This window comes from Protopterus annectens, chromosome 3.part1 (assembly GCF_019279795.1).
Source record: "Protopterus annectens isolate FY-2018-M chromosome 3.part1, PAN1.0, whole genome shotgun sequence".
NCBI classification, from domain to species: Eukaryota; Metazoa; Chordata; order Ceratodontiformes; family Protopteridae; genus Protopterus; species Protopterus annectens.
This window is the reverse complement of record NC_056732.1, coordinates 49,252,007-49,266,144: the sequence shown is the minus strand read 5'-3', so window position 1 is coordinate 49,266,144 and position 14,138 is coordinate 49,252,007. Positions and strand designations below refer to the sequence as shown.

Sequence of the window (14,138 nt, the reverse complement as noted above, 5' to 3'; positions counted from 1 at the left end):
CGGAGGAATAGCTAAGGGCCTATGCTGGGGCAAAAACAAGAATTCCCTAAGCCTGTTTCTGGAGTCAGAGTAATCTTGGCCTTCCCATTTAAAGTGCTCCCTCATGGAGTGAAGAGTCTCTGAAAATGAAAAATCCTCAGGAGGAGAAGCTGAAGGAGTGGAATCATCCACATCAGAATCAGAATAAGTAGGAAACTCTTGCAAGTCTTCCACAGAAGACTCTGAAGCCTGTGAACACTGTTCAAAACTATCAAACTCCTGTTCCACCCTAGGCCTCTTACCAGGTGGGGCATAGAACCTCTAATCAGAGTAATCAAATCTTCTGCCATTTTAAGCATATGTTTCTTAGGCACAGAGCCGAAATGCTAGGAGAAGCCCCTACAGAAGCTGAACTTGGCCTTCCTCTAAAAGAAGCTTTGGCAACAGAAGGAGAGGCCCTAACTACCTTGGGAAGAGAGGGAAGAACAGTTACCTGAGAAGCCCCTCAGCCTGGCCTACCTCCTGAGAGGGCACATCCTGTAACAGTAAAGTATCTGCCTGAGACTCCATAGAGACTCCTGGCAAAACCTCTGGCTCCTGAGCCTTCTAAAGGACCGACGTCCGGGACTGCCGGTTCCTCACCCCTAGACTTCACTGTTTTGTCCTTGCGCTTCTTAGAGGAAGCAGGCGCGGAGTATCCGGCGGCATAGTATAATTGCAACGCTTCCCAAACACTAACCTAGCACAATCAAGCCTCCTCTTAATAGTGCGCTTGTTAAATCTAGCACAAGAGCGGCAACCAACAACGCCGTGCTCAGGCCCTAAACAAGGTATACACAAAGTATGATAATCCCTATGCGGTATCTGCTTCCCACAAGAAATACAGTTATTCACTTTTTCTGACATCCGGTTAAATACTGAGGCAAGAAAAACCAAAATGTTCAACGGGTTACTTAGCCAACTCTGTATTCGGTCTGAAACTCCGGTTTCGGAAAATCTCAGAACGCCAACCTGCACTCGCAAAATTGCTTCTGCATCGGACCATGCGGCAAAAAAGACTGAGGAAATGGCGTCGGTCATGCGCATTAGTACCCTGACGTACTGACGTCAGTCTAAGGCGCCATGACCGACGTCAGCCTTATACTCTGGTATTCGGGCCGACTGGGACGCGGACTATACCCAATTGTCAGGACTGCAGCAAGGGAAGACGAAGAACATCCACATTGCAAAGTATGCTTGCCCACTTGTTCAGCTGCATGCAAAAAATCCTGTATTTCTTTGTTTTCTGCACATTCAGAATTTGTCAACATTTTCTGTTTAAGTAGTGACATAAGACATTGCTGATATTTAAGCATATGAAACTGACAATTTAAAGCCCTTACAGCCAAGGTAGCAGAAGTATAAATCTTTTCCCCCCATCTGTCCAGGGCCCTTGAATCCCTATCAGAGGGGATAGGGTTTTTTGCAGTGGAAGCCTTGACCCCTTTGGGACCCTGAGAGATAGTTTCTGGGTCAGCAGCAGGATTTTTATAAAGAAATTTATGTGAGACAGGAACCCTGTAGTATCTGTCTGGCTTAACAGGAGCTGGTGGTAAAGAGTCAGGAGTCAGACTGGACTCTAAAAATACATCATCTACAATGTCTAAAACAGGAGGAATAGCAAGGGGCCTGTGCTGAGTTAGTAAAAGAAAATCTCTGAGCCTTTTCTTAGATTCTGAGTAATCTTGGCTCTCCCAGTGGAAGTGCTCCCTCATAGTATGCAGGGTCTCCCCAAAAGAATAATCCTCAGGAGGAGAGGCTGAAGGGATTGAATCTTCAGCATCAGAATCCTCATAGGGAGGAAGAGAGTATTCCTGTTCAGAAGAGGAATCAGAGGAAATGGAAACCTGATCTGAAGATTCATATTCTGTCTCTTGCCTAGGCCTCTTATCAGGAGGGGGATGGGAACCTCTGATCAAAGTAATTAGGTCTTCAGCCATTTTAAGCATCTGTTTTTTTAGGCATGGAGGCCTGTCCAGGAGAATGTTGTACTTGTTTCTTTGTCTTTAGAGGTGCTTTAGTCTTTGCCTTTGAAGCTGAAGTTGTTTTCACATATAACTGTGTAGGTCTGAAAACACCCTCAGACGACGATGCCTGCTCAGCGGCTCCGGACCCATCTGAGGGAATAGTTTCCGAGGGTCCAATACCTTGAGTATCCAGCGGCCTAGTGGGCTCCACGTGGGAGTCGGAAGTGGCCTGTGGCTCTGTGGTAGCGGGCGTCAGGGGTCTGCGAATGCACCTCACTGAGAACCGGCGACTGGCCTAGCTGAAGCCTCGTAGTCGGTTTTGGACCTCGGATGCCTGTCCTTTTCTTTTTCTTTGCGCTTTTTATAAATTCCGGTAGTCGGCTGTTCCGGCAGTATTATATAATTAAATCTTCTGCCAAAATAATGAAATGCAAAATCGTCGCGATGCTTAACAGTGCATTGGTTAAATGTAGCACAAAACTGGCAAACAGCAACGTCGTGGTCAGGGCCTAGGCAAGGAATACAGTAAGAATAAAAATCCTTATGAGGTATTTGCTTCCCACAAGAAATACAATTATTAACTTTTTCTGACATCAGTCTGGAGCAAGAAAAAAAGTTTCCCCAACAGGGTACTTAGCTTTAATAAAGACTTTGGATCTGAAATTTGAACTTGAAAATCTCAGGAGTCGGCCGACCGGCACTTGCGAACTGCTTTTGCTTCGGGCACCGCACGGCAAGAAAGACTGAAGAAAATGGTGTCGGCTGCATCTTTTATACCACTGGCGTCAGAGGGGGGACAACAACCGGCGGCTGGACCAGGACTTTGGCGATCATTTGTTTTTTAGGCATAGGGGCCTGATCACGTGGCCCATGCATCGTTTTTTTAGACATAGAAGTTGGTTTTGACCTTGTTTTTGAGGATGGCATCGGTTTAATATACAAATCTTTAGGCTTGAAAACACCCTCAGAAGCCGGTGCCTGCTCAGCGGCTCCAGACCCATCTAAAGGAGAGACATCCATGGGTTCAATACTTGAAGTGTCTTGCGGCATACCGGACTCCGAATGGGTCTCAGTAGAGGCCTTGCGAATCAAAAGTAGTGGTTATCAGGGGCTGCGAAAGCGCCTCACTTAGTACCGGCGACTGGCTTAGGAGAAGCTTCATCGGTTTTAGACCTCGATGGTCTGGCTCTGTCTTTTTCTTTGCGTTTTTTGTGAATTCTAGTAGTCGGATTGCTAACCAATGACATTTCTGTATGGTTAAATCTTGAGCCAAAATATTTAGATGCAAAAATATATTGACGCTTAATAGGGCATTGGTTAAATTTAGCACAAAACCGACAGCAAGGCACATTGTGGTCAGGGCCTAGGCAAGGAATATAGTACAAATGAAAATTCTTATGAGGTATTTGCTTCCCACAAGTAATATAATTATTAACTTTTACTGACATCGGTAAGGAGCAAGAAAAAGTTTCCCCAACGGGGTACTTAGCTTTAGGTTGAAGACGTCAGTTCTGAAACACGAAAATGAAAATTTCAGGAGTCGGCCGACCGGCACTTGCAAACTTGCTTCTGCTTCGGGCACTGCGCGGCAAGAAAGACTGATGAAAATGGCGTCGGCTGCATGTTTTATACCCCTGACGACCTGACATCATGGAAGAAGGGACAGCAACCAACGCAGGACCCAAGACTTTGTTATTCAGGCCAACTGAGGGCAACCTGCCAGCAGATTACCCAAATGTAATGACTGCAACAGTGAAACATGAACATCGTCCAATGCAGATCACCTCAAAGTCTTATCTATATACTATGTTTCCTGCAGATTGCTGAGAGGTGATTTACGCCTGCCAAACAAGGAACCTTTGGGTCTCACTCAGATGGACCTTTTCCATATCCGCAAAATGAACACCACCAGAACTACTAGAGCTAAGGTTTTAAAATTTGCTTGCAACTTAAATAGGACATGTTGCAGGGACAGGTATTCATCTCAGAGAATTCCGATTCTCTAGAATAGGCATCCCATCCATGTGAAGCAGAGTTCTTCCCTGATGCAACTCAAAAGCAAACTGGACCAGTGGATAGGAAATCAGAAATTCTCCTAAAGACAAGAGGGAGCTGTTAAATCATGTCCTAATTAACATACACCTCTTAAAATAATCTCTAAGGCACAATAATTTGTGGGATATATTTGGGCTGCATTGCTAGGCTTATAAAGGCCCCACTGGTTGCTAGCCTGGTATACACCTATGAACTTATGCAAAGCTGCCACCTGTAGTAGTTACATTAGGTTGGCAGGCGCTGCTGGGACTGATTCTGTGAAGCCAGAATTTGATAAGAAGATGCCAATAGAGTCAGACAGTGAAAGAAGACATGCCTGATGGACCAATGTCAAACGAACCAGTGTCTGTAGCAAAGTCAAAGACAGGACTGGCCTTATGCCAACTGGACCTATTTGGCTCAGTAGGGCCCCACTCCTTCAGACAGCCTTGCACTCACTGCCAGCCTTGAGGTATAGGTGACCAAGACATCTCTCTTATTTTTCACTATTACCTTTTTTAATAAAACAAATTCCTTCCACAAAAAAAAAATGGCTGTCTTGACTGGTACAGAAATTAATGCACAGTTCTTAATTTCCAGGCTTTTTACTCAGTTCCATCCATGAGCTACACGATAATTCACAGAGCTTCAAAACTGTGGTTCATTGTAGATGGAACTGAACAGAAAACCTAGAAGCTTTGAATGATGACAGGTAATGGCCACAACAGCATCAGGAGTCTGCAGGCACCGGCACCATTAGGGTCTGTGAGAGAATGCTGTAGTTGGGTTGAAGCTCATGCAGAGGGCAGCAGGTAATTTTATTTATTTATTTTAGACCTTAATAGGCAACCAGATATGCATACATTTCAAGTGTACCTGATCATAAAAAACATTCTTCATTTTGAGTCTTAAAAAAGCTGACAGGAGTAAGTAGTTTGCCATAACTTATTTCAGTTTCCATCACAGCCAAATACTAACACTACATACAATAAAAGTAGTTTGCCATAACTTATTTCCGTTTCCATCACAGCCAAATACTAACACTACATACAATAAATGTCACGGGTCTGGACAGGTTGTGTGTGACAGCAACTGATTAGTGGCACAGTGCAACTGTGAGGAATACTACCATCGCACAGAGCTTGGTTCTCTGGTTACATTGTTGGATGTGGTACAGTCTGTGTAGCGTTTACTTGTCCTTGTCTCTATCTGAATTTAATCCAAGTGCTCTGGTTTCCTCCACGACATAAATGTATGCCCTATTGAATTGGTGTTTCTCCAATTTTCATGTAGGGAAGTACAGACTGGATGTCTGTTTGTATGCACATCTTGAACTAACTTGTCAGGGATTGTGTGTGTGTGTGTGTGTGTGTGTGTGTGTGTGTGTGTGTGTGTGTGTGTGTGTGTGTGTGTGTGTGTGTGTGTTCAGGGGGCCATGTTTACTGGTATGCCAGGGTATACCTATTGATAAACCATCTGTAGACAGGGCCCTAGCTTCTTTTCAGGATGCCAGCGTGAGTTAAGCAGACTCCGAGAGAGGAACTGCAGAAGATGTTGAATCTAGCGGTAATCTAAGGATCTAGTAATTCGCTTCTGTTGTAACATATTTTGACAACATATAAATTAATAAATCAACACATTATTTTATTTTAATACAGAGTAATAGCATATATATATTCCTAATACCCACTGTGAAATAAATGAAAGCCCAGAATGTCAGTGAGTGGAGAGAGGGTTTGGAGGAAATAGTTGGGGTAGTAAGCTGGCAGCCCCTGACAAAATGGTCCCAACCGGGACCCACAGTTGCTAACACCGGCTTTATTCAAAGGTTAGACTGACAGTTGTATTAAGACACTGGAAGAAAAGACATTAAGAATCTTATGCCCAGTGAAAGACTAGCCTTCCAGTTCTTTAATGGCAGATGAGTTTACCATAATCAATTTCCAATTGAAATGAGGTCCATCAGATTGGAGAAGATGCTAAAATGGGCACCATGGAGAGGCAGACGCACACAGTGCAAAAGCAGAGACAAGATCAAGGAAAAAACCTCAATGGTGTCTGACTGGGTGACACTGACACTCGAGAAAGGAGCAGGGCGAGTCAATAATTAATGTAGGGAGCCTTAGTTCTGTCTCTACATTTTACTTGATCAGTTTTTGATTATGACTTATTTATCAGAGGAGGAGCCTAAAACCGAAAGAAGAAGATGATCAGAGGAGGAGCCTGCTGACTTGGAGCATACAGTGTGGCTTTTGTGGGATGCCTCATGATAAGATGCAGGAGGTGGGGGGTTTAGGATTTTCTGCAGTTTCTGAAACATTAAAGAACTCTAAAAGGCCATTCTTTAACACATTTTAATGCCAGGAAACCATCTGATAATGAAGAATTCCTTGGTGTCATGAGAAACCCACAAGCTGAATGAACACTAAGTGTCCTACAGGACAGACTTGTCTGTAACAGGTCAGTTACTGAGCAAAGCTGTGACTCGAGGAAGAGCAAATGTCTGCATGAGACAGCATGACACGTAGAATGAACACAAACACAGCATACAACACACGCACACACACAGACACTTGCACACACCCGCACACAAACACACACATGCACACACTTGCACACACCCGCACACACTTGCGTGCGCGCCCACACACACACACACATATGCACACACTTGCACACACCTGCACACACCCACACACTTGTGCGCAAGCACACACAGACACACACACATGTGCACACACTTGCACACACCCACACACACTTTCACACACCCACACACACACACACTCACACACACACACTTGCACATACCCACACACACACCCGCACACACCCACACACACACTCGCACACACATACACACACACACACAAACATACACACAAACACACACACACTTGCACACACACACACACTTGCACGCACACACACACACACACACACACACTTGCACACACACACTTGCACACACACACACACTTGCACACACACACACTTGCACACACACACACACACATACAAACTTGCACGCACACACACACACACTTACGCACACAAGCACACACACGCACACACACACGCATGCATGCACACACACACTTGCACACCCACACACACTTGCACACCCACACACACACACTTGCGCACACACACAAACATACACACACACACACACACACACACACACACACACACACACACACACACACACACACACACACACACACACACACACTTGCACGCACACACACACACTTGCACACACATACAAACACACTTGCGCACACACACACAAACATACACACACACACACTTGCACACACACACTTGCACACACACACACACACACACACACACACACACACACACACTTGCACACACACACACACACTTGCACACACACACACACACACACTTGCACACACACACACACACACACACACTTGCACACACACACACACACACACACTTGCACACACACACAGTAAAAAGGTAAGTAAAGAAGGATAATAAGATACATTACTTGAGGCAGAAAAAAATGTTCCTTCTAGATAAATACAGAATTTTAGGGCAGAATGTTGCATTCAGTGTGCCCAGAAACGTTTACTGTGACAAAGAAAAGGATCCAAATATAACAATGCATTACAGGGTTGTGGGTCAGGCTTAGCAGTCTAGAAATGTTCAGGGCATTAAGTGGCTATATCATCTTTGGACTCAGTCCTGTCCATTCCTGCAGCCAGCAGTCTGCAGTACAGGATTCAGTTATACTGAATTGCAAGTCTCAGAATATTTATAATAGCACAGTATGGCACTCACTTTCAACAGCACAACTTCATATGGTATGCTAAAAATAATAATCAGATCACACTTCTGAAGAGAAAATTTCAGATAACTTGAAAAGCTACTAAATAAGTACTCCAGTAATGAAAAACTTCAGATGTGGTCATTAATCTGTGATATACTATATATATATATATATATATATATATCTACATAGCCAAGCTTTTAATATAAAATGTAATGACATTAAATACCTATGTAGATCTTCTACAAGGAGATCCAAAACTGTTCTCATTACAAGGAGTGCGGTTGGTGCGGCCAAGTCACTTAGCTTGATGCAGACGCGTCTAAGCATGTTTTGAAGTGGTGGGCAGGAACACCCAGAAAAAGAACGTATAATTTCCTGAAGATACTGGGAATGGACATGGAGGTGCATACTCCACAGTTTTCGTGTGTTCAGGGCAACTGCAATATCCTTTGGCTCAATTACCTGTTGATAAAGACAGTCATTTAATTACAACAGAAAACAGAACCTTAATTTAAATATGCTAGAATAACACAAAGCTTCATACACTGTTACCTGCATTTAAACAGACTATGGTACGCTCATTAATATGACGGGACAACATGAAAATAATGCAATACGGACATAAGGCCGAACACAGGATGTCGCATCGAAGTGCCATCATTTGTTATTGTGTTGCCTTATTTTATTACCTTTTCAAAATAAAGTATTCCACAGGAAGGATGACATGCATAACTGATGCACATAAACAGCCAACTACATAAATTGTTAATGTACACACACACACACGCGCGTGCGCACACACACACATACGCACACGCGCGCACACACACACACAAATTCCAATTCTCCAATCATTTTGGTCTTCTTGCATGTCGCAGCTGAGTTGCTACTATTGCTGTATTCAATTTTCCCCACATTAACAGAAATTATACAAAAACTCCTAACAACAAAATCATCACCTCTCATCTCTTCCAAGCAGTGCAACCATAAACTAAAACAGAAACGTGACTCGTGGAACCAGCAGTATCTAGCCATGACTCGGAATGTGTGGTAGTATTTTGATAAAGACCTGACATCTGCACTGAGGGAGAGATACGGTTTGGCAGCTTTTTCTGCAGCCAAGCAACCCTCTAAAGGATCTATCCCTCTGCTTACAGTACGCAGGGAAAGAGCAGAAAATATAACACCAACACAGGCTGCCCTAGATTGTTCTGGATGGGCAGCTACATCCAAGCAGACTATTCTGTCTCTAGTTATGAATAACAAGCATAAAACTGAAGACGAGAACAAAGAAATGCTACCACCACCTTATGCCTGCAAAATTTAAGAATGACACTGTTGACATAAGTGGTTGAAACAAAGTAGCTGGCAGTTTTCCACTTCTTTCCAGCCCGCTTGTCTTATCAGTGGTACCCTCCTGGCTCACCCGCTGGATGTCTTGGCCCTACTGCCTACAGGTAAATTCATGCATGCTTTTCCTATGAGGGACTCGTCCTTCATTAGATCAAAGGTTCTGGATTAAACATTGTTTAAAGCCTAAATCCCACCATAATCAGTTTATCTTATGTAGATGGTACAACATGATTTCTGTGGAAGCATCTCCACCCCCATCAATGTATCACCAAGCAAATATATATATATATATATATATATATATATATATATATATAAAATTTTTTTTTTCTGAACGCTGAAGAAACAACGGGTTATGCTTGCCAACCATATCCTACATCCATCTAACCCTATACTCAACCAATAACTTAGTCTCAAAACTCACTTCTTTCATCTATCATATTAAATGACATTTCACTTGGTTATCTTATTATGATCACTCCAATGCTCTGCTTCTTTCTCTACCAGCAATCTAAAATACAAAGATATTAACCCAATATCTGGCATAATCCCTGGGTGAGCAAATGGACTGAGTTCACATTCAAATGGATATCGCTGCAGAAGACCCTCAAAATTCACAGCTCTAGATCACCTGAAATCCTTCCTCAGGATGCAAAGGGAGAGGAAGACTTGACTTTACCACAACTTTTGTAGAAGCAGTCTTGTGCTTGTCCATTGTGTGATGCATCTAGTGTGCAGCTGGACCCACATGACCAAATAAGTGCTTTTTTGAAGGTGGTGCACAGCTGGTGCATCCTAAGGGTACTCTTCCCAAAACTGTGAGGAGATTCCACCAGATATCCAACACCTGACAATATATCTCATGTCCGAGGAGACCCAGATGTCCAAATTGAACAGCAGGAGCTGCAGGGTTCCTTTCTACCATGACAGGTGAGCCCCTCACAATGTGGCTTGGCGGGTGTGGGGGACTGTGCAGCAAACTCCTCACTCTGAAGTTGAACTGATAAGCCTGTGCTACAGAAATGAAGAACAGCTCCATGTGTGCATGACCGATGTGGGCACGCTCAAGATACACTACCATGGACGCCTTGGGATGCATTCCTGAAGTGGGTATGAGGGGTACATTTCTTGCATACCTTTCATCACTGGCAATCAGGTAGAAGGTTGGCCTTTGCTAGTTAAGGGACAGCTTGTAAACTGTCGCGGGGTGTGAATACACCTTGTGCATAGCTGGCCTTACAAGGCAGGAGGATGTGACAGATGTCTACTTTTCAATTCATTTACTTCCTCAAGTTGCTATGGAAACAGCTTGAGATCATATTGAAGATGCTCCTTCCAGTCTCTGCCCTAAGCAGCCCCCTCTGACTGCCAGTCATCGAGCCACACCCTATGAGACTTGGGCCCATACATTCCCTATGGATGTGGATTCTTCCTTGAGATCTCTCAGGGCAAGAGAATCCAGAGACATCATCACGCAGGCATACACTGAGGAGTTTGATGCTCCTATCAGCATTCTGAATTGGCAGCATATTTTATATGAAAGTCCCAACCCCGCCCCATAAGTGGTGATGCAGGCACCTATGTCACTGAAGACACTGCTTCTGCCCTGTTAGTCCATGCTTGCTGCTTTGTTTGTCCGACAAGGACTACAATCGCCGTCTGGTTAGCAATGCTCTCTTTGCTCCTGCACTGGCTCCCCACCCATGTGATACCTTCGCTGCCCTCCAGCAGTGATTGGGTCAACACCAGTGGCATGAGCCAACTGGTAACCACCTTCTCCCCAGAACGGGCATGCACATCCTCTCAGTATGACAGTCAAGCAACCAAGCTACTACTTGAGCTCCACTTAAATGACTCGCAGTCGGGACTTTATCCTTCTGTGCCACCAGTCATGTTTTAGCAATTTAATCAACTGTGAAAACGTCTACGGGAAAAATTAGGATTAAGATATAAACCATAAGAGAGAAAAAAAAAATACAAGTGGTACAAGAAAACACTCTTCCATCCTGAAGCATGACACAGAGTCATATCCCTGCAAGATGCACACTTGGTCCTGACTGTTGGAACCCATAAATTCAGAAATGCACCAAGATGGAAATGTTAAACGAAGAAAACCTGACCGTTACCTACTGGTGAAGGCTTCTGAAATCAGACCTCCTCTCACCAGACTTTGCAAAAGAACAGTACTCACCAAAGACAGCAACAAGGCTACAAAAACTGCACATGTGGTCAAGCAAAGACTTTTCCCAAAAGGAATACTGTTTTTGGATTAGTAGCAACCTAACAAAGAGATGCTGTTGCCACCAAATGAATGCAACAGAAGCTACTTCCCTGCTTGTTTACCCGCTACCAGTTGGTAATGCATTCACTGCATGGTGTTGTGAATGTCACATCACTTAAGGCAAGTAATAACCCAATGTAGCTCCAGTTAATGTTCATTTAACACTGTATTAGTGATGTTAAAATCATCCCTACATCACTTTTGGTACTAATAAGCCTTTCAGCAAGGACTTGGATGTAATCCTGAAAAAATGCAAAGAAGGTAATGTAAAGTACTGGGAAACAAATAACCAGACTCTCAAAGCCCAGTGTTAGCACTGGAATGATCAAGGACCCATTCACGGCAGGGGACAGATTAAAGTAAGGGTCTCATAGGATACCAACATATGACAATCAAATGGGAGGAGGTGCCAGCACATGCATCTGTGATTCAGGATTCTAAGTGTGTGCCAGGGACTCAGCATCTGGGCTGAAACCTTTATGGACCAGGATTGTTTCAATAACCTTTTTATCAACGCATTGCAAATGTCAGCTGTATTCACGCGAGTCTTACTCTCAAAAGCAGCTGCCAGGGAGTTAACCCTTCACAACTGAAGACATGCTGCATCCTGGCCTCCTGCTAAAAAATAAGGAAGGACTACAAGGACTGCAAGCCATTACCGTGTCAGCAGTGGACTTCACATAGATCTGGTCACTGAAGTCCAAAGCCTAGCCTTTAGTTCTTTTGCCTTGTACCTTTCTTGGAAACATCTACTGTCCTTAGCAAGTCTCTCCATCCTTTCCTTCAGGTAAATACAGGCCGTTGAAGCTGAATATCAGGAGACAAAAGAAGTGCTGCTTCAGCCACAGGAAGTAGCAGCAAGTGCCTGTGTTAGAGTGGACAAGTGATCTACCAAGAACAGAACACACTGAAAACCTTAGGTACTTAAAAGCACTAGCAGGGAAAACAAAGAACTGGGGACCAATGGGACATAAGTACAGATGAGAAAACATGAAGGAATGCTAACAAGAGTCTGAAGAAGTATGTTTTCTCCCAAGTAAGGACCTTGGTCAGAAACAAAGAGCTATGTGAAAAAATAGGGATAGGAATTCTCAGTGCAAACTCAATGCAAAGGGCTCCTTCAAGTAAATTACAGTAGGTTTTCAGCAGAAGCAAATCTTTAGCTGCTCCACAGTCAAGGGAGCCCACAGGATTTTTTGCAGGGGGGTGCAAACCCAAGCCCCGCCCATGCAGCCCCACACCCTCTGATGCCCCCCGCCCACTCAGCCCCACCCCCCACAGTCATTCCAGTGTCCCATTACTTGGCTATTTCTCCCCATTTGTCATAGACACTGTTCAAATCTCTGTGTGCATACTGTTTTATGCTTTACTTCTACAACGATTACAGATATCTGGATTTCATTTACAACTTTTATTTCAAATTTTATAGCACAAACACTGATAGACATTTACTAAATCTAAACAAAGCAATCGAAACCCACATTCAACGAACATGCATCTGGCCAGCGGCAGGGTAAGTTTACCTTTGGCCTGTTTCCAAATCATAGGCTCCTTGACACATTTTTAGAACCATGCAAAAGTTCTTTGATTCACCTTCCTGACTGTATTAATTATACTACATAATAATTGAGTGCATTTTAAATTTATAGTTCTGAGCATTTTTCCTTTAAGCAATGAAACAAATCATATAAACCAATAATGACAACCTGCCCAATTCAGAACATTTCAACCATAAAGGGCCACTCAAACTTCTGTCATAGAATCCACCAATATCAATCAATATGCAGAATCTCTGCAGAAGTATAAGTCATCTGAATAATTCCACATCAAGGAGATCTGAAACCAATGAAGAGGTTGTTGCTAGAAAAAAACTTTATTTCAGTGTTTCATTTACAAATTCAGTGTCTGTTGCCCTTGAAGAATAAATTGCCTGTGCTACATTAAAATAAATGGTAAGTTGGTATATTGCAATAGGGAATGGGTGGCAGGCTGAAAAACAGGTTCATAGTTATTAGGTGTCATCCAAAGGAGGACATACTAAGAACTGCAGTACCATACCCCCCTTAAAATACAAATGTACATGCTGTATGAATAGAACCTACAGTCCTTTGCATCAAGATGCAAGTATGCTACCTGCTGTGCTAACACTGCTTTAAAATTATCTACCATAATAACGATACCATTTGCTAAACAAAACAGTTGCACATTTTAAGCAGACTTAGCATGAGCAGCAGTAACCTTTGTTTCCCTTGAAGCTCACAATTACTTGAAAATAAATTCCACCTGCTAGGGCATTTCTCTCTCTGACACACACACACACGCACCTCAACTTCTTAGTGCAAGAAATACATAAATAGATTTTTTCAAAGTTACAACTGTAAACTCTGTGTGACCATGGTGTGTGTTTGTTTTTGACAGAAAGGTATAAAGGAAGTTACAACAACTGTAAACTCTGTGTGACCATGGTGTGTGTTTGTTTTTGACAGAAAGGTATAAAGGAACTCATGGCTATGTATACAGTTGAATCTCTCTGTACTGAAGTACTCCCTACCATGATGCTGCTTTAATAGTGTGTTTGCATTCAGAAACTTTTACAGTTTTTATATTGAATTTTATAGCTACACGAATTAGAAAATAACCAATTTCCTTTTCAGAGCATAAGCTAAAAAGTCCACTC

General features: G+C 43.2%; 1 protein-coding gene across 4 annotated transcripts in view; it reads right to left on the bottom strand.

Annotated features, from left to right (window-relative positions):
* Nucleotides 1–14,138, bottom strand: part of VIRMA (vir like m6A methyltransferase associated) — a 1,734,630-nt gene that overhangs the window by 544,098 nt on the left and 1,176,394 nt on the right. For all 4 annotated transcript variants that reach the window (XM_044066546.1, XM_044066545.1, XM_044066547.1 and 1 more), the window contains one exon: nucleotides 8,054–8,289. In XM_044066546.1, the coding sequence (XP_043922481.1) occupies nucleotides 8,054–8,289 (236 nt within the window). The remainder of the gene's footprint in view (nucleotides 1–8,053; nucleotides 8,290–14,138) is intronic.